At 38.3% G+C, this 25,854-nt stretch overlaps 2 protein-coding genes across 9 annotated transcripts in view; one reads left to right on the forward strand and one right to left on the reverse strand.

Moving 5' to 3' along the window:
* Positions 1 to 25,854, forward strand: part of LOC108056672 (uncharacterized) — a 94,032-nt gene that overhangs the window by 37,287 nt on the left and 30,891 nt on the right. The gene's annotated exons all lie outside the window — the stretch shown is intronic.
* Positions 22,637 to 23,314, reverse strand: LOC108056027 (uncharacterized). The gene has a single exon (XM_017139637.3). The coding sequence runs from the start codon at positions 23,143 to 23,145 to the stop codon at positions 22,744 to 22,746; it is 402 nt and encodes a 133-aa protein (XP_016995126.2). The 5' UTR covers positions 23,146 to 23,314; the 3' UTR covers positions 22,637 to 22,743.

The raw sequence follows: 25,854 nt of genomic DNA on the forward strand, positions 1-25,854 counted from the left end.
TTCCAATATTTCATTGCGTATCACTGAATATTTTTTCCCGTGTACTCTCTTCTACTCCACTCCCCTCATCCTCCTTTTGATCTGCGAACCATCCATCCATCAACGGGCTTTATGCAAAAACAGAGAGACAGAAAAAGTAAACTTTGAGTGGGACAGAAATTCAATTAAGGCTCTACACGTTGGCCGAGTGTTAATTCTCGAAAATATGATATGTTCTCTGGCCAAAATTGGTTAGAAGCCAAAGAAATAAACCACATGAAGATGGGATCAAGGATTAAATACCTTAAAACAATAGTGCAAGAATATTCGATATTTTTGTGATGTTTACGCTCTTTTGGCATATTGAAATCATATTTTCTATGGCCGTTTAGCCAAAAAATATTATCTAAAAACCGTGATAAACTGCCATTTATGCCGGCCTTGGTAGAATTTTGCCTCGAATTGTTTATCTATTTATCTGTTTTGTTATTAAAAAACTTATTGCGTTCAATAAGCGGCGAAGTTCAGCCGTTTTGGCAGTCAATTTAATTTCTCTTTGCCAGAATTTCTGTTTATAATTGGCAGGGATATAGAGCCGCACAATATATACATTTTTCTATTTTCTATCTTCAGTTGAGCTGCGGTCAGAGCTGCTATTGAATTATTGATTGGAGTTTAATAAATTTAATTGCACCACCCATGGCCGACACAACGCATTGAATGATTTAGTTTTGTGTGCAAGGAGTGCCAGTTGGGTTAATTTATTTGTTTGCCTATTTCTTTCTGGCGAAAATCCCCTCGGAATTCCCCCCTCAGATTCTTGTCAACGGCTTTCGGTTCGGTTTTTCAATTTGTGCGATTCATTAAACATATTTATGGCCACCTGTCCACCGGGCTCGACCGCAATGCCAATGAAAAATAAATAATACAAATATTATTATAAAAAATAAAAACAAGCAGAGTGCAAGCAAAAATCGACGAATGGCAGAGAGCAAATATATAGCATATATTTTTAATTTCCGCAAAAGGATCAAGCGGGGATAATGCACAGCGTCCATAAATAATGATTGGCAAATTATGAAATGGCCAGCAAACAATTGGCGATTGGCGATGGCCAATTGCAAATGGCCAACAACATTAATTGCATACCAAAACAATGCGAAAATCAACAAGAATTTAACAAAAAGATGCTCAGCATGTCGGAATAAATTTTTTGGGGCCTTAGTCGCATAGCAGATGCCCTGAAAAAATACTTTATTCTTTTATTCCTCCAAGTTAAAACACCTTAAAAACGTGTTGGATTTTATTTAGTAACGTTTTGGTTTTAAAGATTTTATACTTTAAAATAACTTTACTTCTGAATTCATCGCCCAAGGCTAAGTAAACTAAATTCAAGAAAAGTTATCTTCATTTAGCCACCTGATCCCCTGATTGACTCACTTATTCCAGCGAGCTCCGTTCAATTAATCACTAAATACAAATGCAAATAGTTTGTTTTGCCGCTCAATTAAAAGGCAACTTGTTCGCCGGCCAACAAAAACGAAAAAAAAAGAAAAACAATTACAAGGCTGGCAATTTCAATTGCAAAAGTGCCAAGAACGTTCCGCGAAAGTCCATTGTTTGCGCGATGTGAAAACATTTGACAAAAGGTAAAATGCAAATTGCTGAGCCATCTAATAAGGCGCTTAATGCAATTAAAGCTGGAAAAGTGAAATAATAAAGCGAGAAAAAAATACAAAAAGCGAAAAAAAAATGTGGACAAGGGCTGGTGGCCATAAAACAATGCCAAAGTGGCCAGATAAAGGCAGATACAAAGCGAGCAGAAAGACAAACAATTAAATGGCCGACGGCTGTCTGAGGGCAGCGAAAAAAAAACAAGAGAATGAAAAACGCAAAATGTGCAAAATGAAGACAAAATGGAGAGTAGCATGTTTCCCTCTTGCCCATTTTCCTTGGGGTCATTTTTCCGGGGGAGTTTATCAGCGGCTTTGATCTCGACCGTCTCGCCACCCACAAAGAATTTCGACCGGCATTATCAAAAACGTTTTCACCCACCAGACATATTGACCTACTCCGGAAAATCCTTCGGAAAAACTCCTCTAGAAAAGGGAATAATAACAAATTTATTTGCTAGAAAAAGGTTCCAAGAAGAGTTTTTTTACGTGACTAGTTAAATAATCATAAAATAAATATTACATAATATTTAATAATTCTTGTAATTAACATTATCTAATATTGTTATGCATTATGCGTTTTTTCATGTGTTTCTATATTTTTTATCACCCCAACCTTTCATTTCTTGTCATATATTTATGTAAAATTATTTTTAGCCACCTTTACTATTTTTTTTAAATTCTTTATTATGCATGATATATTATTATGATATTGCACACACTGCCGTCTGTTTATATTCTCCCATTCCCAACCACTTCTTCAACTTCCCCGCTTGTTTGTCAATTTGTTTAGCCAAATATTTGTTAGCCTTTCATTTGGTCATGTTTTGGAAATAGTTGCTGACTGTCGGACATGTGAAGAGTTGGAAAAGGGGAAAAGGGGAAGGCAACCAGAGTTCCGGCAACTCGCAAAAATTCCAGTGATGTTGGACGTTGGAATTTAAAGCACAAAGTATGCGATAAAATGTGAAATAAGTTGAGAGAAGGTCATGGCTAAATTTTTATGAACTTGGTGATAATTACTGACTCGTTTTGAGCTTTAGGAGAATATGGATATTTTTAAGTATTTTAAATCCATGAAATAACATCCTTTAAAGGCGGCAATAAATAGTATTACTTAACAAACCAATTTAAGCCCGTATTATCCGGTAAAAGCAATAAAATGTATATAGCTTCCCCTGATGAAGTTCAATATTTATTACTTATGACATCATTAAGGGCCCCAATAAATAAGTTGCGGATAAATGGAACAAATTAACGTTTGATATGCGAGCTCATCGGGAAATGCCAGTTATCCTGGTCTTAATCTATATCCCTCTCTCTATCTCTCTCTATCCGTGTACATCCGTCTCTTTCTGAGCCACTGCTACTGGCTGTGCAACCTATTCAAATATTAATTCGCATATAAAAGTCAGTTGGACAAGGCTCCATAAAGATAAATATCTAAATAGCTAAGTAAATGCAGGTCCTTGGAGGCGTGGAGTGTGGTGAGTGGGGAGGGGGTTGGCAGACAGAGATAGACGGAGTTGAAGAACACACAAAAGCCGCAGAAACCCGATTTCCAGTGGCAAGGACACAAGGCTCCTTCGGAAGTTAAGTGCCCGCCACAAAATAAGCCAAAATGTGGATGGTGGAATGTTGGGATGATGATGCACAAGACAACTAAATTTGCTCGGTAGTGCAATTATTACTAATAGGGCTAATAAGCACGTCTTAAGTGCCCCACACAGAGGCAAAAAAAAGCAAGGAAATATACGATAAACTCGATTAAATTTCGTTGGCCATAAAAATGCGCCATCATCACAATTGCAGAAGCAGAAGCAGGAAAAGGAAAAGCTGGAGCAGGCATGAATTGCAGTTTAAGGATACCACAGAATCACAATCACACACACACACAGGCACACCTAAATTTGACCATTAAGGTCGCCACAATGGCGCGGCCCGTCAACGCTTGATGATGATAAGAATGATAAAGGACGGCCACGTGAGTTAGACAGAGATGGACACTAAACAGAATCCCACATACACCCACTATCCTACAGTCCGGGTCAAATTGATAGCAGTGTTACCGGGTCCTCGGAATAATGAAGTGTGACCTTAGGTTATGATTTATATTAACAGTGTTACCATGCCATCGCACTAAATGAGTGTTACCAGACCAGTTATGATTCAATATTAGTTTTTTTGGAAATTATAGTAAATCGCTTCACTAGTCCTTGCTATTATCTTGACCTCAGCTGTTAAACGCGCTGTAAGAACAACCAGAACAACAAGAGAAGCGGGCGAAAGAACTGAACAACAGAAGTGCCTTTAAGGGAATTTCAAATATGCATGAGCTCAAAGAAAAAGGCGGAGGAACCCAGGAATACGGGAAAAAATAAGTGAAAGAGGGACGAAGATGGGCCGAAGAAGGAAGAGGGGAGAGGGCTGGCAGCACACAACAATACAGCGGCAAAATGAAGTGAAATACATATAAAATAAAAGGAAACCCATAACACACATACCCACAATGCACAACACAACACAGATGCCGGCACTCACACACATGCCGAATGGAAATCTTGGTGGCAGAGAAAAAAAAAAAACGAAAGAACGAAATGCTTTCAATGTGATAGGTAACGACTGTGGGATACTCTGAGGAATAAGTAGCATTTATTGAATTTATTAAATATATTTTTATATATATATTCATATTTTTTTTAATTTCCTTCAATTATTATTTTATAATTATAACCGATAACCAACAGTTTGCCATTATTTTCTTATATATTCTCTTGCTCTTTCAAATCCATAATCCATGTGAATAACTTATAATTGTTTGCAGGCTCCTTAATAGGCAATTACCAAAATCAACTACAAAATATTTAATGTCATAATTTATAATCCAACTGAGCCCATTGCTCACAGGTCCTTTAAGGATTTTCTGAATTTCACAAAAATAAAACTAAACAAACAGTGATATTTTAATATATTTTTATTGACACCGCCGGTCGTTTATACCCTCTTGTAAGCAAAGGATTCCTGGCTATTGAATATAATGAGTTGATGGAACTTGAGCTCCGAACGGAAGATGGGTTCGCATTTCGCATGTGCCATATGACACATAATCAGGCTTCTCCTCCACTCCATCGACCAGCAGCTAATGTCCCTCACCCTTTGGCTTTGGCGTTGGTTTTTGGGTTTTTGGTTTTCGGGTTTTTGGGTTTTCGGGTTTTTGGATTTGGCTTTGGGGTTTTATTTGTGTTTTTTTTTTTGCCCGGGACGGGGAAGTCCTTGCCCGGTTAGCCGCAGAGCACAACAAAAATGCTGCAATAAAAGAAAAGTTAAATTGTAATAAAGCACCCTTGGGTGAGGGAGAAAGTGAGAGAAAGTGGGAGAATGTGGGTCCATGGAAAGGGGCGGGGCAACTATGTAAAAGCCGCGAAAATAAGAAAAGTTTCTCTGTTGTGCAAGGGCTAAACAATTTACCCTGTCTCCTGGTTAGACTTAACCCCATTTTCCTAACTTTTCCCAACCCCTTTTGGGGATTGAGGATGGGGAATGAGGGATGGAATTGTCAGAATCTCAAATGGCAGTTGAGACAGATGGCAGCACATTAAATAATTGAAGGACACGATTTAAATTAAGTATTGATTTAATACTAAAGGGGGTCAAAGTGTGCGAAAACTTTCCGAATGGTTTTTTTGGGCAAAATTATAATTTATCGAAGGCATATGCATGAGCAATCATGCCAGGCAATTATCATTTAAATTCAATCTTGACAGGAAGTGTGAATAAGTCGAATTTACAATAATTGGTTTTTAAGTATTTATTAAACATATATTCCAGTTTCATTGCAATACTTTTTTTTTGGTTTTTATTAAATTATTTGGCTTACTTTGAAAATTATAATTTATAAATAGGATTTGTTATATTTGTATGCATAACAAGAGATGAAATAATAATTTATTTTCCTTAAAGGCATGCAGCCTGAAAAGGGACACAATCATTATCTTTTCATTGCAATCTTCGCGGAAAGTGTTACAAATTATCACTCATACGCCACGTTGATTGCCCGGCGAGGACCGCAATCAAGTGGATTCTCCGATTCTCTGTCATTATTGTCGGTGTGTATTTTATATATATATTCCGTTGGCGTGACAGACGCGTGACAGATGCGTGACACGAGCTGCGACAGATCTGACAAATCATCAGAACAATCGGAGAGCCGACTTTTTAACCCATTTCCCATGAGTCGTTCAAAGGGAAAAAATGTGCCTGAATTTAAGCTGGAATACAGCTGGATGGGAAATGGAATAAAGGGGACTTTAAGGGGTTGTTTCGCCCCATCCCTTTGCTCACTTGAGGCCTTTGAGGTTTGCGTAAATTTTTCTTTTAATTAAATGCTAAAAACTTTTCACTTTTCATTTGGCTTTGTTGTCAGCAGCGACTGTTGACGCTGCGGCTGTTGAATCTCACGCCAAGGACTTCAAGTCCTTAAAGTAATTAGTCAGGGATCCCCAGCACGTAGGCCCAGCTGAGCCCTGCTATATGCCACAAATTAATGCCCTTCAAAGGGGTTTACTGGGTTCGTAATAGGTTAATTGACTTGATCCTAAGTCTATTAAAAAGGTTATGGAAGTAAATTTAAATCGACGTTGTTAAAGCATAAATATATATACATTTAATAATATAGTATGGTATAATACCATTTTTTAATTTTTGTTAAGGTTATATATCTTATATTTTTAAAAGGTGTCCAGATATGAAAAATATTCTGCTTTGGTTGATTTTAAAAATAGTTTGATAATAGTTTTTAGGAATTAAAAGAAATATTATAAACATTTTATATGTTATATGGGTTTATAAACCTTCTTTTCCCTTTACTATTGTTTAAGTTAAGTCAAGAAATTTCCGCAAATCTCGATTATCTTTGTTTAGTGGTAAAAGCAGAGAGCCATGGCCTACAGCAGATGGCAGTGCAGTTTTTCTGAGGCCGCCCGTTGTGAAAGTGATGTGGGAAAGTGGGAAGGGAAAGTGGGAAGGAAAAGTGTGGGGAAATGTGCATGTGTGTCAACGACTTGGTCAACAGTTAAAGGCTTTGGCGCAGTCCCATGTCTTGGGCGCAGTGGGGCTCCTTCGTCGTTTTCGAGTTTGTGCCAAGTTTGTAAAGTCGGCATGTTTGTTTAATCCTTGCCATAAGTAGCTGGCTGTAATATGTGAAATCCTTATGGAATTTAATAAGCTTATGGCGCCGCTTGGCACTCGGCCCTGAAAACTTACTTACACTGATCAAAAAAAGAAGTAAATCCAAAGATTTAATATTCAATTTAAATATTTTTCGCTTTGTTTTTAATTTTTAAAGTAAATATGACTATCGTTGTATTTAATATTTTCTACCTTCATTTAAATAGTTTTAAATTAAATTGAGCAATTAAATATGTTTTATATTGAATATCAAATTGTTTATTTATTTTAATAATGTAATAGAAATCTTTGAATGCCACTTTTTTTCGTGTGTACTTACTCGGTGATCAGTTAACATCGTGTATGTAGTACTTAACCCCCTCTTAAAGACAATTGCCTGTGAAGTGAGTCAAGCGAAATGGATTTTTCGTGTCAATTTCTCACTGGACATCCAGCCGAGAATTGTGCACATGGCGTATACTTGATGCGGCGGAGGAAAAACAGGATGGTACCCTCTGGCCTTCCACTTAATTACGCTAATCAATCAAATGCAGTTTTGGGTGCAGTCAGCAGCAAATTAATTGCCCACCAGAGCGGAAAATAATATTCAAAATAATTAAAGGGAAAATGAGATCCTGAAGGGAGTAAAACGTTAAGGAAAGTTAAGATTTTATACAAAAATATAAATTCTGTAAAATTTGCCGAGTTTCAGAGAAAGAAATTTAATTGAAGTGGTAGAACCCAAATAGTGTCATAAAATATACAATTAAATGACAAGCGAAAGTTGTAAAATTTCGCAGAAAAAGCTCATATTTCTGCATTAAAAAAGCATACATATCTTGGTCTTAGATTGCGATTTGCATTTCAGAGTCAAAGTTTTGGCTGGAAATACCCAGACCCGGCTATTTATTTTTATTTCCCTGCGTTGTACCAGCTTTTCTCCCTTCATTTCAGGGGAAAAATGCTTTGTTTTTTGCCGCATTTATGACAACATTTTGCATATCACAACGCAAAGAGTCTGGCAAGTGACGTACACCGAGGCGAAGAGACAGTCGGACAGATGGGAAGTTAACCCACATAAATATTTGTACACATAAATGTCTGCATAAATGTTTAAGCATAAACGCGTGCGTCTAGTGGCCATTAAAGTGCTGTAATATTTTATTAATCATTTGATTGCTTGGGGAGTAGTTGGGGTCACAGGCGGCGAATTGTACTGGGGTCACCAAGAAAAAAATATAATTATTTAGTTTTTTTCTTAGCACACTTTATTAATACTAAATAAATATTAAATATATTTGTGGTCTCCAAAAAAAATCCCAGAAATGCACTGAAAAAAGTTAATGCTTTTCGCTGGAAAAGTATCTTTTCAATTTTATAACCCAAGCCCAGCGATAGTTGTTTCTGTTGCAGTGGGCAAATTGCAAGCTTACCTTCTCGGATTTGTGGGATTCCATTTCCGTTGCCATTTCCCTATTCCCGCCTTTTTTTCAGCACACAGTTTTTCTTTGGACCTACTATTTTTGCGGTTTTTTCCTGTTTTTTATTTTGCCAGGCTTGACGTAATTTTATTAGGACTGCTTTCAGGCGGCGAGGCAGTGGCCTCTATGAAGCAGTTGGCAATATGCCTTATAACCTCATAACTAATTCATGGGGATCCCACCTTGCGCTTTATGCATATTCATGTTGTTGTTGCCGGAGGGTCCAAAAGCCTCGAAAGAGACGGCGAATGGGGGGAAAGAAAGAGAGGGGCGAAAGTTTGCCTCGTTCATTGGGGCTCGTAAACACGTTTGTTGATGTCGGGGCATGAGTTGCACGTTTCTCGGATCCCGCTCTTACACAGAAAGAAAAATGGGGTAGTAAACATAAATATCTAAAAATATAAATTATATAAAAAACAAACGTGATATTTATTACAAAACATATTTTATTACATGATTCAATTTGAAAATGAAAACTGAGCAACATAGTGAAAAATCTTCGGATTTTCCACGTTTTATTCATCAGTGTACATATCCCTCTGTCACAACTTCCAGGTTTGAATAATTTACATTGCAGAATGGCAGCCAGGAAATGCTAAAGTAGCTGGAAAAAAGTAACCACATATATATTTCTATATATCTACAGATATATTTGTTTTATATATGTATTATGTAGCGGCACATTGCTCTTCGCTCCCTTCATAATGCCAAGTTAATTGCTTTGGCGCCCCTAAGCCCTTCAATCCGCCATCGATATTATGTCGCTCAAGCCGTCAAATTGACCAAAACTCGAAATCCCTTTCGGCTATATGGCTTTGCCATTAGGTAACCAATTCCCCGATTGGGATTAGGAGATTGGCGACCAGGGATTAGCCTGCGGTGTGGTATTAAATATTTTGGCTTAGAAAACGTTAGATCTAATTTATCCGTAGAGGAAATTTAGAAGAGATTTTTCAGTATAATAATTTTTAATATTCCTAACATTTATCAGGGGACAGAAAAAATCCCAAAAAATAAATATGTAAATTATAAATAAATTAAACACATATTTAATTGCACTTTAATACAAATTTAATTTTTCAGTTTCAGCAGAAACTTCAAAGCATTTCCCTTGTCTGTTTTCAAGTCTTTCCAGAAATTTGTCAAATCGAAGAGACATCTACAAAATGGGAACACCATGTGTCCCACTTTTGTGCTCGATTTGTGTTTCTATTTATGCTCACATTTCTCCCCCATTTTTGCTCAATTTGTTTCCTTTTGTAACTGATATATATATTCCTCCGGCGATATAGTTGCAATGGTTTTCGATTTCTCTGCACATACTACATTCCGAAATATCGCTCCTGTTTTCCCCTCTATATTCTCTAACCGAGTCCATAATATTTCCCCATCTCGCTGCCATTCACGTCTTGCTATCTTTTTGGCTATCAATTCGCAAAAGTTGACACTTTGCTGGCTTTTGTTCGATGGCCGTGCAATCAATGAGCCGGAAATGTGTCCGTCCATATAGGAGATGTGTGTGGATATATATACTATATACCATATACTACAGTCTGGCACAAAGGGAGGTGCCAAGAAAATATTGAGAAAGAAAGAAGCAAGAGATTTATTTTCGACCAGAACAAAAGGATTCCCGGGCAGCAACAACAGCTCATTATGACTGATGAAAATGTCAGTTAATTGGCATTTGATTAACTCGAAACTCACGCATCTCAAGGAACTTAATTAGCCAACAAAAAAACAGGAGAAGCAGAAGGAAAAGATTGATGCATGTCCTCTTCCTCAGCTGGGATTTTCCCTCTTCCTGTCTGGCTAATTGAATGCGATCCATTAGCCGGGGGGAATTTATTTAAAATTCCCGCGCATCATGTCCTTCAGTTTTCCTTGTGTTTTCCTTATTTTTCGCCCTGCAACTCAATTAAGCTGTCAGTTTGTTTTTCCAGCAGTTTGGGGAATGCATAGAGTGGGGAAAAAGGAATTTAAATAGTATGTTAAGTTTACAAAAGCGATTTAGCGAAATCGATCATTAAAATATTATTCAAAATTATCTTAAAGCATATTTTATTTGTTATTTATTTTCTTTGGCAATCCCTGCCATTTATTCTGATCAATTAATTTATAGCCTGCTGTTTAGAAAATTCTTAATAAATAAATGCCCGATTAAATGGATTAGAGGATGTCTATGTATATATTTAGTGTGTTAATTCCGACCCATTCATATCCTTTGATGCAATCCATGTCACACTCTGCTCGAACGCCTTCGACTTTGTCTGATTTGTTAGAATTAATCGCAGCTTTGTCCCAGCTATTGGCATCTCTTTTTTTCTGGGCTATTTGTCTCTCTCTTCCACTCTCTGTTTCTCCACCGCTCGACTTGGGCTATTTGTTTCTGCTTTGGCATTAATCAAATGCCTAAACATCTGAGAGCCAAGGACTTGGAATTATCCTCCCAAAACCTGAAGCGGCGAGGCGTGAAAGCTCCATTGATTCTCCTCCGTCTCCGTCTCTTTCACTCGCCCCTCTCCCAGTCTCTTTCACTCGCCTCCATTTGAATCAGCTCACTTCATTTGAGATTAATTGCAGTAAGTCGGCGCCCACAGCCCAAATACCAAATGAATTATTTCAATCTATTGATTTCCCTCCTCCGAAATTGTGTTTAATTTTTTAAATGCCTTTAAAGACTGTCATTGTTATGAAAAGATATATCTAAAATGTCTTTTTATTTTTCTTTTAAAGCTAAATAATATTAAAATACCTTCTCCTGGCCTTAATTTAATTAAATTAAATTTATTTTATAAATTGTGCTCGTGCCGTATTTAATCCTGCGTCAGCCTTTCGGAGGAATCCCAAGGATTTATATGCATATCAAATGGAAAGTGTTTCCGTGCAAAGACTTTCGCATATGCACCGCAACAATGCGAAGCCGAAATCCTCACTTGGAAAATTGCTCACATAATTCCGCACACGCAGCAGCCGAGATGGAATGCATTTTCCATCCCACCCCGCCCTTTCCTGGTGCATTTTCCCCCCGTTTTCCATTTTCCACCGCCCTCTCATTCATTCTGCACTAAATCCAGCTTCTCAGCAACTCGGTTCATTTTGCTATCTGCGCTTAATTATAATATTAATTAAATTGAATTGCCTTAAGCATTTTGGCAGCAGATGTTGCTGGATTGTAGGTGCATGTAGGGGGTGGGGGTTCCAAGGGGGTGTTTATGGGTGGTTCCATGGAATACATCTCCATATCCATATCCTCATTTATGCATGTGGTCGCTTACGGTTGCTGTTTGTCGTTTTTGGCTAATCGGTAAATCAACTGCAAACATGTGCCTCAGACAGAGTGTCCTTGTTCTTGGACTTGTTGTGGTGTGGTTTACCCTAAGGTCCTGCGGAGGTTCTGAGTAGATGAGTTCTAAAGTCAGGCGCGGAGTGATCTCAACTAATTACTTATTTACTCAGAAAATAGAAAATATACTTGAAATGTTAAATGTTTTAACAATATCTTTCAGCTTAAAACATTTAATTCCTAATTATATATTCAGTATCCAGTTTTAAAGGTTCTTTTAAGTTCTGTTAGTAAAATTTTAATGAAATACAGATTTTTGTAAAATATGTCAAAAACTAAACATTTTCAGGTTGAAAAGCCAATCGATTGTGAATTTTATTACGAGCTCAACGATATATGACATTCCACATTCGGACCATTATTTCCATTGTTCTGGCAAAAATACTGTTTGTTTTTTGGATAAAAAATCAGGATCTTGATTTTTGGTAAAAATTTGATTTTTTTGTTCTAGATATTTTGCTGTAACTTGGTCAAAAATGGTCCCAAATCAAAAAGGCGCACTGTTTTGAACAGCTTACGACCTTATAATTAATATCAGTGCACTTTCCGACTGATTTGAAAAAATTGATTTTTGACCAAATTTTCCCAATTTTGATAAGGGGTACCATCATGATTTTTTGCGAAAAATGGGAAAAATTTAAAAGTTACAGGTTTGAATGCCAAACGATTGGGGATCTAATTACGAGTTCATCAAGGTATGACACTTTGTGTTTGAAACTTTTTTGGCAGCGATTTGCCTTAAAATCAGATTTTTCAGGTCGAGCAATAGGGCTTTTTTTCATTTGTGATTTTTTTAAGAGGTCTCTTCGTATATCTACATATATATTGCCTACATTTTATAAACATTTTCATAAGGGATATCATTAAACGGTACCCCTTGAGCTTCCCTATATTTTGGCGACATCTGTCAACTGTCGAATGTCCTGCAAACGTCCTCCAGCAGATGGACTCACTTTGGTCGCTTTAATGTATGCCGTGTGGTCTGCGGTTGGTTGTAGTCGTGGTCAGTTGGGTTTCATGGGTTAATAAATCGCTGGGCGCCAGCCCTTAACCCTTAACCCCTTTTTCCCAGGCGGCCATCAAACACACACTTAAAATTGGCCATATGCAAATTGCGGCAATTTCAACTGAACGAAAAAAATAAAAGTTCATCAAAAAAACGCTGAAGAAAATACATTTTTGATGTGGGCTCGTTGTTGCACCTGTTAAAAATGGGAAAAAATACTACAAAATTGCTGTAACCATTTAGCTAATAGTCAATTAAGTAATTAAGCGGTGGTGGCCAGGGGGCGGGGGCAGTGGACGTGGCAATCGGCGCACGTGACAAGTGTAAATTGAAGGTTCGGCGAAAAGTGTTTGACGCTCAAAATCGTTTTGTCGCTGAATTTATGAGTTGGCCATCGATTAGCGCCGGGGAAATGCGAGGAAAAGTCGGTGGCAAATGGCAAATGGCAGGGAAAAGCGGTGAGAAAAAAAGAAAAGCCACCCATCGTCCTTCGTCTGGCCGACGTCCTTGGCTCCTTGGTCTGTGGGTAATTAAAGTCACGTCTGCCGTCTAATTAGTTTTGACCCAAATTACCCGACGAAGCATTAAGGAAATGAATTGCACAAAAAATCCAGCAACGGCGGCAAAGTGCGAAAAGAAATTTGTGAAAATGTGATTTTAATAAATGCTGCAAATCAGCACACGGCGAAAAAAATTTGTAACATTTTTAACTCTTTCGAAAGAGTATAGGAAAGATTTTAAAATCTTGCGAATTTCCAAAAATATTCAAAGAAATATGTGAAAAAATAGTTAAATATATTTATATGTTAAAATCTATTTTTTATATAAGATAACACTTTTTTAGGCAGACTCTCTATTTAATTGTTCCCTGTGCACTTTTAAGATCAAACCAGAATCGAGGGAAACTTTGGGAATAGGACTGTTTTTTCCCTCGAAATAACAAATTACAATTTGCGGCTGGTTGTAAGGTCATGGACATACATGGCCCCCTGCATTCCTTAACCAGCCCCGCCCCTTCTCCTGACAAAAGGGGCGGAAGAAGGGCCCGAAGTGGCTGATTTGCTAACATTTTCTGGCTTGAATAATTCTAAAATGGCAGCTGAAATTGCACTTAAAAAGAATAAAAAATTTAGGAACAAAACAATTTGTTAAATATTTTTTTGTTAAATCTTTAGAAGCTACATTTTCTTTAAGTACATTTTTTAAAATTTGCATTTGTAAATATTTATTCATTTACATTTTTTATAAGGTAAGCACTAAATATTTTAGCTGTTATACTTTTCATTTAGTTACTCGTTAAATTACTTATTTTTAAGCACAAATTGCTAGACATTTTTCCTAATTGTCCCACTGTCACGTTGGCTTTCAAATTCGCATTGCAAAAAACGCAGCTGTCGCCGCAGAGGCGTGAGAAAAACTTGGGCAGGGCCAAAGGCTGTAATTAAATCCAGCTTCAATTTATGATGGGTTAAGGGGTGGTCTCCTAGGGTGGCCCCAAATAGCTGGGGTGGCCCGAGCTGCGCTGGGCTGGGCTGGCATAAAGAAATTACACAAATCCATCAAGCCACGCAATGACATCAGAGGCGATGGACTCGTGAAGAAGGAAAGGGTGAAGGGGAAAAACCCGACCACATGACGAGGCGTTTTCCGGGGAGATTGAAGATTGGAGCAAGGAGTAAGGAGCAAGGAGGCCTTTCGGCCGTCAGGCGATAATTACCCGAGTCCCAGAAGAGGGCGGTGCAGTTCGGCATACGTTTCCGGAAGTCGTCTTCTTGGGCGGTTTGCCTGTTTGGATGTTTGGTTGTTCGTCTGTTAATTCGGTTTCATGTTTTCCATTTGAGGCGCCATTTGCCGGCGGCCATAAAACTCAACAGCAACATCAATGGTGGTCCGTTTCGGATGCCACATCATCATCATCATCTCCTCCTCCCTTTCCCCCTTCCGATCCATACCATACCATCACATCACTCGTCATCGGATGCCCTCATCTTTTGTGAGTCGCCTGTCAGCGGCAATGGCGTCCATTGTCCTGGAGTTCTGGAGTCCCGGACAACTTGTTGTTGTTGTGGTTCCGAGTTCAGTGTCCAGTTTCCAGTGTCCGTTGTCCGTTTGTCCGTTGTCCGTATCGGGAATCGGGTTTCGCTCTTTAAGCCCGGTTACTCGAGACCTCTGACCGCTGTCTCCGATTTAATACCACTTCCATTGTGATTCCGCCGCAATCCTTTTCAATTTTCAGCGGCTTTAAAATGGTAAACAAATTTGTATCGAAAATGCTAAGCAAATTAAATGAAATATATATTTTATATTTCATTTAATTATAAATATTTTATACTTAATTCCACATTTAAAATCAAGTCACCGGGTCAAATAATAATTCGATATTAAATACGGATGATTTAGTTTTATCAGCTGCCACATTTGCCATGCAGCACAAGCGCTTTAAAGCTGTGAAACGCACTGTCTGAGCCCGAAGATGAGTAATTCCTTTGGCATCCTCAGCTGCGCTGTGTGTCTACACTTAATTTCACTGCAAATTAAGTTGGCTTTGTGGGTTAAAAGGGGGGGAACTGGGGCTCCTACCGACAAAAGGCAGATAAAACTACAAGGATTCTGCCTTTCTCCTTCTCAAGGCTTTGTGTCAGACATCAGGTGCAAAACAGTTTCTATTTTCACAACTTTTAGTATAATTAATTCAAATGCTTTCCATAAAAGAGAGAGAGGTTGGGGGGAGGGGTCGGTAGCAGCTGTGGTGCGGCATTTATGCAAAATAGCCTTAGTTACCTTTTTTCCAGGTGCCTCAGCATGAGTGAATGTGTTTGTGTATCTCCGGAAGAGTTTGTCTTTATTAACAGATTTTTGTTTCTATTTTTCTTTTGTAATTTTTTGTGTTGAGCATAATGTTAGACGAGCGCACGCCCATGTGGGCAATGGCAAACTTATAAATATAACTGGGAAAAATAAAACAAATACTTTTAAAGGACTTTAAAAATTTTAATTTATTTTATTTAAATTAAGCAAATTATTTGTAAATGTTTAAAAGCTTCCAATATTTTTAAAGTTTTTTTTTAAAATTATAAAATAACTTTTCAGATAGTTTGATGTTAAAAATCGTTTAATTGTTAATTTAGTTTAAAAATGTACGCCTTAAATTCGTGGAATATGTGTATTTTTGCGAGTATAAATTTCTCTGCCTCCCCGAAACTTTTCCCCCTCCTTTTACCGCCTTAACCTGGCCATAATCGTGATGAAAGCTTACACACAAAAGTTGTTAAGCTGCGTGTGGCTCCTGGGGAGTTTTCCAGGGGAGGATTCGCAGTGGCAGTGGCATTGGGACTGGGTTATGGCCAGCAGGAAAAGGAGGAGGAGGAGGAGCACTCCTTGGATTTTAATGGCCCGACTGGAACAGAAACAGAAACAGCAAGAAAAACAGGAGCGAGAACAAGGAACAAGGGCAATTACATTGACCGAGGGCCAAGTTGTGGCCGACTCGCGGTGGCCATGAAATCGGGCCGATAAGCTATCTGGGCCATCCGGATTTTCCGCCCCCTAGTTACTCATTAGTATGCATTGATAGTTGGCAAAAGGGGGTGGCAACAGGGGGGCGGGATGCCCCCCATCGAAAAGTAATTGAAAGGGATATAAAAATTAATTTACGAGCTTTGCACGCGAATCGAGTTTCCCCTCTCTCTCATTTCGAATTAAAGTTGCGCCACGTGTGCATTATATTTTCTGTGTGTGTGTTTGTTTGGTTTGTAATGCGTATGTGTACATTTGTACACCTGTCATGGATATACCTGTAGATAAGTCCCCCAGGCAGGGTCCTTTGGGGATTCGGTTTCCTTGTGACCTGAATGTGTGACCACAGAAATAATGTAAGTGAAAATTGGAAAATGGCAATCACTAGAATACAAGTATGTTAATAAAGTGTTAAAGCAATAAAGAAAAAATTAAAGGAGAAAAAAACATAAATAAGGGAATTAAATCACAACATTTGTTATTACAATTATTATTTTATTATTATTTTATAAATATGGATGCGACAACACTCCTTATATTCATTATATTTGATTTATTATATAATTAAAGGGAGTAACCATACACTTACATTATTGAAATGTAAGTTAAAGTATTTATATCATACTTACTTATTAATTTTAGATTTTATTATAGTGATTATCGAGGGTGTTTCATTTTTTTTCGATCTGTGTGGCAACTTGTTTACTCATGCCAAATCGGATTCAAATCAATGTGAGTCTCCTGAGCGAAACAATTGGAAGCATTTTTTGCGTTCGCCAGAGTAAAGTGCTTTGCCTCGTCCCTCTCGTCCTTTCAGTCCTTCTCGTCCTTCCGTGCGAATAACTGACTGGGGGCATCCTTGTCGCTGACAGGCCAACCATTTTGCGGGTGTCCATGTCACGGCAGCAACAGCTGAAAAATAAACGTTCTCTTCTCCAACTGCCACACACACAGACTAACACACACACACACCCAAGACAAACACTTGAAAATGAAACCCCACTCGGCAGAAATTTTCCGTGTGTTTTTCCCGCTTTCCCCCTCGTTGTTTTTTGTATTTTCGAAAAGATGCTCAAGTTGCCACAATGGCAACTGGCGACTGGCGAACGGCGCGATGATGATGATGATGGCAACACTGGCTGACGGAAACACGTGCAAACCCATAAATACAGGGCCCCAGATAGGAAAATGCCAAGGGGGAAGGGAAAAGGCCGGGAAAAGCGGGGAAATCTAGGTGCAAAGGCCACGGGGACAGGTGGCAAGGCAAGTTCGGGGTTTCAGTGTTTCGGGTTTTCCAGTTTCTCGCTTTGGCAAATAAACGTGCGAAAAACGCAGGCAAAAGGAAAAACTAGACAGCTCGAAAGGACCCCATATAGATACGCTCGCAAAAAGCAATATGTCCTACCAAGAAAATAAAATAAGAAAAAGTAAATAAAAAATTGTATTATTTTTTTATATATCTAGATTATTCTATAAAATTTCTCAGAAAAAAACGGAAAGTAGCCAAAACAACCACAAAACGGTTGACATAAAAATCTAAAAAAAAACCTTAATTCAGAAATAATTAGGCAAAGCGTGCAGTCTATAATAATTCATAAATTTTTTACATCATTGACAAATTTCTTTGAGTGTACGGATGTTATCCAGTTGGGGTTATGAAAACAGTTAGCTGACTTGGTTCGTTGGTTGGTTGCATTCCAGCTGCTGTTATTTCAGGTCCACCTTCCCATTTTCCCCCCTCTCTCGGCGGAAAACCCCATAGGGGGCGGAGTGGGGGGATGGAAAAGCGAAAAGTGTGCCACAGATTGCAGCAACTCACGTGCATCCTGAGCAACTTTACAACCATGTGTTTGTGTGGCCCGGCCAGAGGAATCCTGATGATGCTTGAGCCCCATATTTTGCACTTTGACGGCTGCCAAGCCAAGCCACCTATCACCCACCACCCACAGACCCACACTGAGTGCCAAAAGTAAGACCGCAAAAAATGACAGAGAAATGAAATGATTTTTTAGGGGCTTCAAATGAAATTTGCCTGCCTGCCTGCCTTCCGCTCGTCTAAGCCCCTAAAACTTAAAGGTTTAAGTGGGCTTAAGGGTTCCATTGTCATTGCTAAATCCTATTTATTTATGGCTGTATTGTCACTAACTTGATTACTTCGATAAGCTGGAATTTGCAGAAGGTTTAAATGTGATTTGAATATTTGAAATAATAATTTAAATTCTTAGAAATTTTTAAAAATGTAATGAGGTGTACGCCTTCTTTGCGCCACCACTGTATTTACATATTTGCGTGGATGAGTGCGGTGTTGGGTTTGTGGGCGTGTCATTACCTTTGCGCCACTGCGATAACCAACCTCATCAGCGTCCAATGCCGGCGGCGATTTGTTTTACATTCTGTTGCCTCTCGAGACCGAAAAAAACCCAGCCACCTGAACCGCCCAACCACCCAGTCGACCCCCAAATCAGCCATCCACTTAGCCGCACCACCTAGGTTTTTTTCCACGTTGCGTGTGTTTGTCAGTTCATCTGCAGCTTACAAAAAAAAAGAAATAAACCCTTTCTCCAAAAAAAAAGGGAAAAATAAGTAAAGCATATGCAACACAATTTTTCATATGGAATATATCAAACATGGAAATTTGATTGGTTTCTGCTTTCAACAGATGCACCGGCATACAAAGTGCATTTGCGCTGCAATTTCTCAATGGCGAGAGCAGAAAAACCCAAGTCGCCTAAAAATAAAAGGGGAGGCATGGTTGTAACGACTGGTAAATACCCAGGGATCAAAAGTCCCAGGTTGTAAAATAGAGTAAATAATATAAATAATATATGCAAAAATAAAAAATAATAATTAATAAAGAAAACTTTCATTCAAAGATAATTCAATTTAATTATAATCGCCTGAATAAATAATTAAAAATACAAATATTTCCTGCTGATTGCTAAAACTAAAACTTTAGATTTATTTTTAAAAGGGTATCCCTGCTTTCGATTTGTTAGCTCTCTTTTGCTACCACTTTGTCTTGGCCGTTCGCACACAGAACGCCATTTATTATGCAAAATCAAAATATGTTTGCCAACTCACACACGTGCGGGGTAAAGAGGAAAACAGGGTGAAAAACCAGCAGATGCCGATGCCAGGAGGAAAATTGTTGAATTTTCCGAGGGGGCTGGAACATTCGATGAGTTGAGCATTTCTCTGACCAAACTGACACTGACGACGCCAAAGTCCATTGTTGTTGGGGGGGACTCCGGATATTTTTTATAAAATAATGTCAACAAAAATCCAATTTCCTTTTACCTTCCCGTTTGAATATTGCGCATACTTATGGATTTGCGAGCGGGAGTCCAGGAAGTCGCGAGTGCGAGGAGGTCCTTGCTTGATATTTTACTAGGATTTCGTGACGAAGGAGCACCGCAGCCACAGGATATTCAACCGCAGGAGCGAAGAGAATGCATTGCTGCATTTCTGCATTTCCCGCCTGACTGCACGTCTTCAGCTTGTTTAGTTAAGCGCCTTGGCGTGCAATGTACGTGCCTGCACTGGGAGAAATTCTAGCTGCTATTCCCAATCGATTAGCAAGCACGCGGAGAACATGAAAAATTGTGGAAGTCCAGAACCAACAGGAATCATTGATATAAAATACGACAAAGAGGCTAATTAAATTTGTATAAAATAATACGGTTTTAAATAAATAGAATATTAATACAAATATATTTTTCCTTATTTTTTACAAAATAATTCCATGTCAAAAAATTTTTTTTCAATACAAAAATAAATTTTTTTATTAAATCCTAAAATAATAACCACTTTTACAAAGCGGGGTGGCATTCAAGAGATTTGTATTTGTTTTCATCATAATTCTGTGCGGTTTGGCTTCCATTGCAGTTTACCTTTCGAGCGGCATATCCGCTTTCCCTTTTCCTTTTTCCGCAGCACTCCATCATGGCGGAAAATCAGGACGAAGGAGGAAACTTGAGACGCAGCTCGCACACGATTATTGTGTATTGTTATAATAAAGTTCAGCTTCATTTCCTCTGCCGTTCGGCGGTGCTGCTGCCATTTTTCATGCCCCATGCCCCGTGCCCCACGCTCAAGTGCGTCTAAGTATGCGAGTCCTTTTGTTGTCCTCCGGCTTCCATGGCCATGGATCCATGGATCCTTGCACTTAATTTCCCCCCATGTTCACATGGCTGCTCCTCGACCATCGACCATCGACCATTGCCATCGGAGAAGTGTTTGCCCTGCACTCCAGTTTTTGCTCAAGAAGCGAGGAGACTGCCACCTGACCTTCGGAATCGAATGGGAATGTGGGGGATAGTGGGGAAAATCGGAGAGGAAAATCGGGGAGGAAAATGGGAGAGGATGGGAGATGTCGGCATTAAATGGCTTGGGTTGGCGTGTCGCAGGCCCATTTCCCCACGACTTCCCCCCTACAAATTGTAATTTATTTCAATCTCATTTTAATAGATATTTATGCTTTGTTTTCCATTCGTCGTGCGGCGCTTTTAATGCTTACATTTCCGGACATTTCAATAAATTAAGTTTCTCCTTCACCATATTGTTGTTGTTGTTCTTTCTTTTCTGCACTCGATTTGTTGACAGTTGAAAATGGAATTGCTGAAATGGGAGTCGGATTTTAAGTTTTCTTTTGCCTGCACACAGTGCGTATGATCGATTTTTCGGTAATTTGATTTTAAAGCCATCCGAAAATATGATTTTCCATTTTTAACCCATTTAAATACGGAAAATCAACTGAATAAATTAAAAACGTAACTATTGATACTACCAAGAAATCTTATAAATAAATTATATTTAGTCCATCGAGTTTCATCAAGTCCAAAATAAATTCGTTTAGTTAGCTAAATGCTTTTCTTAGCATATAATCGAACTCATTCACTTAAATTAAACTGAAATAACTCCCAACTCTCTAATTTTCGGATGGCAATTGTAAAATGTTTTTACGGCAAACTCAAAAAACCGGGGGTAGCTTAAAAGCTTAACAAACTAACGACTATTAAGGGGTTCGACAGCGACAACGGCAAATAAAAACTGGCAGCAAAGTGCTCCATTTTTCTTCGCGAGCAGAGCAACTCGACTTGCATTTAACAAGAAAATCACATTAAGCGTTGTTGCTATTGCCTCATCGCCGTCGGGTTGCAGTTGCATTTGCAGTTGTTTGCTAGTTTTGTTGCACCTGAAACGTCGACGGCAAAATGGGTGAAATGCATAAATCATTTGGCAAACAGGTGCTGCCAAAGAAAGCAAGAGCAAAGGCAGCATCGACTGCAATTTTGCCAAGTACCAGGACGAGTGAAAATCCACGCATTTTCACATGTGAACGATGTACTCAATGGGTATGCCATTCCTATAGAAAAATGAAGTTATTGAAAAGTATTTAGCTACGATTTACAGGAATTTTAAGACTAAAAAATAGGTTTTAGTTGAATTCCAAAAGGAACGATGCCTGGCTTTAAAAATAAAATTGATTTCTGCCTAAAGGTAGTCATTAAATATTTTGAATGTTCTCCACACCCCAAATAATCACATAATATTTTGAATAATTTTTTCATTTAAATTTTAAGCGAAAATAAAAGTCGAACGTAGCAACACTGGAATTTTCAGTCAAAGAATTAGATTTTTTCTTAACTCGTTTCCGAACTTTTATTAAAAACCTAAAATGAATGTGAATAAATGGCTTTTTGCTTAAATGCCACATCACAGATGATCATAAAATATTTTGAAACATATTCCATTTTCAATCTTTAAGGATTACAAATCCAACTTGGCAGCACTGGTGGTCGTGGGTCGTGGTTCGTGGCAAGGTTGAGGGCATAAAGTGTTCAGCTCCTTGTAGCTGCTCCTCCTGCGCTGTTGTGCACTTGCATAAGTCTATCAATAAATAATAAATTTTTACTTCATTGAATTTGCAAAAGCAATACGTTCGATAGACTCTCCAATCCGAACGCACCGCTGTTCTCCTGGCCCCAAAAGTTGGATGGTTGGATGTGGAAGCTGTTCTGCTGCCTCGGCTGCCTCTGCTGCTCCTGATCCATTTGCCAGTTGCCATCGAACCATAAATGATGCAGCTGCAGCTCCAGATGAAAACCATCGCAACGGCTTGCAAATGTGCGAGCGAAATTCTTTCAAAAATAATACTCCCCAAATGGGATTCCACTCGAATCGTTTATTGTTGTTGAACGGTTAACAGGCAGCGAAGGAAGGGCAAAATAAATGATTTTCTTTGTTGGCAAGGCTCAGTACTTACGCTAAAAAAAGAGCTCAAATCGATATCAAAATGGAAGAAAGAACACAATTAAATTGGCTTAAATACTAAGTGGGAAATTGCGAAATTATTTATGTTCTATTTTCTGATAGTCAATTGCGTCCCAAGTGACTCTTCAAATAATTTGGAATATTTTTTAAAATCACTCTCATTTGGCAACAAAGTACAAATAATTATAAAGAAATGTTTTCCGTTTTTTTTGGATTTTCCTAGTTTTTATTCAAGTATTTGGGGCTAATTTAGGTAGAAGTAGTCCTGATTGATCGTTGATCCTGCGTGAATTTCCTCCGGTTTTAATCACAGCCAGGACTTTCAGTGCGAGCGCCCTCCATGCAGGGATACGGCTTGCATATGGTTTTGTTGGGCGCCGAAGGAGCCTGATGAGCCGCTCCTGCCGCCCCCGTTCCGCCCGCCTCTCCCATTCGAGCGGCGGCAGCCAGGACCTCCACTGTGCTGTATATATTGGCCACGCCCACGATTAGCATGCCGCCCGCAGCTCCGCTCGGGACGCTCTGGGCATCCGTCGGCTGATGGCCATCTGAAGGTGCGGAACTTGCAGCCGCCTGGCCCTCCGGCGGCTGGCAGCTGGGCGAACATTGACGGCCGGGAATCTCGGGGATCGCACAGGCCTTGCTGGGATGCGGGCCAATGTAGAAGGGATTGAAGGGCTTGTCGTCCGACTTAAGAGTGTTCATGACGATGGCTATTTGGCGATATGGCGGCGGCGGCGGTAAAAACGGAAAACGATGAACGGCAAAAAAAGGGTGAAAAAACACAGAGTTATCCACACGGACAAATTTTGAATTTTAGCTAGTTTCCCGAACTGCTCTATGTGAGATTGGCCCCAAAACTGAACGAATGTCCCCTGCTGACGGCTAAGTCCATGTGAAGATCATTGCGTGGCCTACTGGTTTTCGGAATTTAGAAATAAATTTCTTTATTTATCAAAAACCTAAAACTTTTACACGAGTAATTTCAACCTAATAAATCGATTTTGTAAGCCGAAATGCACCTAAATAAGGTCAAAACACGGAGTGTCATACCTTGTTGAGTTCGTAATTAAATTCGCTATCAATTGGCATTTCAACCTGAAAATTTTTAATTTTTGAAATTTTTTGAAAAAAATGATGATGGTACCCCTTATCAAAATTGCGAAAATTTGGTCAAAAATTAATTTTTCTAAATCAGTCGGAAAGTGCACTGATATTAATTATAAGGTCGTAAGCTGCTCAAAACAGTGCGTCTTTTTGATGTGGGACCATTTTTGACCAAGTTACAGCAAAATATCTAGAACAAAAAAATCACATTTTTACCAAAAACCAAGATCCTAATTTTTTCCCCCAAAAACAAGCAGTATTTTGGCCAGAACAATGGAAATTGGCATTTCAACCTGGAAATTTTTTATTTTTTCCATTTTTCGCAAAAAATCATGATGGTACCCCTTATCAAAATTGCGAAAATTTGGTCAAAAATTAATTTTTCCAAATCAGTCGGAAAGTGCACTGATATTAATTATAAGGTCGTAAGCTGCTCAAAACAGTGCGTCTTTTTGATGTGGGACCATTTTTGACCAAGTTACAGCAAAATATCTAGAACAAAAAAATCACATTTTTACCAAAAACCAAGATCCTAATTTTTTCCCCCAAAAACAAGCAGTATTTTGGCCAGAACAATGGAAATAATGGTCCTAGAACGGAATGTCATACCTTTTTGAGCTCGTAATTAAATTCGCAATCGATTGGCATTTCAACCTGGAAATTTTTTATTTTTTCCATTTTTCGCAAAAAATCATGATGGTACCCCTTATCAAAATTGCGAAAATTTGGTCAAAAATTAATTTTTCCAAATCAGTCGGAAAGTGCACTGATATTAATTATAAGGTCGTAAGCTGCTCAAAACAGTGCGTCTTTTTGATGTGGGACCATTTTTGACCAAGTTACAGCAAAATATCTAGAACAAAAAAATCACATTTTTACCAAAAATCAAGATCCTGATTTTGTGCTCCAAAAACAATCAGTATTTTGGCCAGAACAATGGAAATAATGGTCCTAGAACGGAATGTCATACCTTTTTGAGCTCGTAATTAAATTCGCAATCGATTGGCATTTCAACCTGGAAATTTTTTATTTTTTCCATTTTTCGCAAAAAATCATGATGGTACCCCTTATCAAAATTGCGAAAATTTGGTCAAAAATTAATTTTTCCAAATCAGTCGGAAAGTGCACTGATATTAATTATAAGGTCGTAAGCTGCTCAAAACAGTGCGTCTTTTTGATGTGGGACCATTTTTGACCAAGTTACAGCAAAATATCTAGAACAAAAAAATCACATTTTTACCAAAAATCAAGATCCTGATTTTGTGCTCCAAAAACAATCAGTATTTTGGCCAGAACAATGGAAATAATGGTCCTAGAACGGAATGTCATACCTTTTTGAGCTCGTAATTAAATTCGCAATCGATTGGCATTTCAACCTGGAAATTTTTTATTTTTTCCATTTTTCGCAAAAAATCATGATGGTACCCCTTATCAAAATTGCGAAAATTTGGTCAAAAATTAATTTTTCTAAATCAGTCGGAAAGTGCACTGATATTAATTATAAGGTCGTAAGCTGCTCAAAACAGTGCGTCTTTTTGATGTGGGACCATTTTTGACCAAGTTACAGCAAAATATCTAAAACAAAAAAATCACATTTTTACCAAAAACCAAGATCCTAATTTTTTGCCCCAAAAACAAGCAGTATTTTGGCCAGAACAATGGAAATAATGGTCCTAGAACGGAATGTCATACCTTTTTGAGCTCGTAATTAAATTCGCAATCGATTGGCATTTCAACCTGGAAATTTTTTATTTTTTCCATTTTTCGCAAAAAATCATGATGGTACCCCTTATCAAAATTGCGAAAATTTGGTCAAAAATTAATTTTTCCAAATCAGTCGGAAAGTGCACTGATATTAATTATAAGGTCGTAAGCTGCTCAAAACAGTGCGTCTTTTTGATGTGGGACCATTTTTGACCAAGTTACAGCAAAATATCTAGAACAAAAAAATCACATTTTTACCAAAAATCAAGATCCTGATTTTGTGCTCCAAAAACAATCAGTATTTTGGCCAGAACAATGGAAATAATGGTCCTAGAACGGAATGTCATACCTTTTTGAGCTCGTAATTAAATTCGCAATCGATTGGCATTTCAACCTGGAAATTTTTTATTTTTTCCATTTTTCGCAAAAAATCATGATGGTACCCCTTATCAAAATACCGAAAATTGGGTCGAAATTTAATTTTCCTAAATCAGTCGGAAAGTGCACTGATATTAATTATAAGGTCGTAAGCTGCTCAAAACAGTGCGTCTTTTTGATGTGGGACCATTTTTGACCAAGTTACAGCAAAATATCTAGAACAAA

The sequence above is a fragment of the Drosophila takahashii genome, chromosome X, assembly GCF_030179915.1.
Source record: "Drosophila takahashii strain IR98-3 E-12201 chromosome X, DtakHiC1v2, whole genome shotgun sequence".
Taxonomy (NCBI): domain Eukaryota; kingdom Metazoa; phylum Arthropoda; class Insecta; order Diptera; family Drosophilidae; genus Drosophila; species Drosophila takahashii.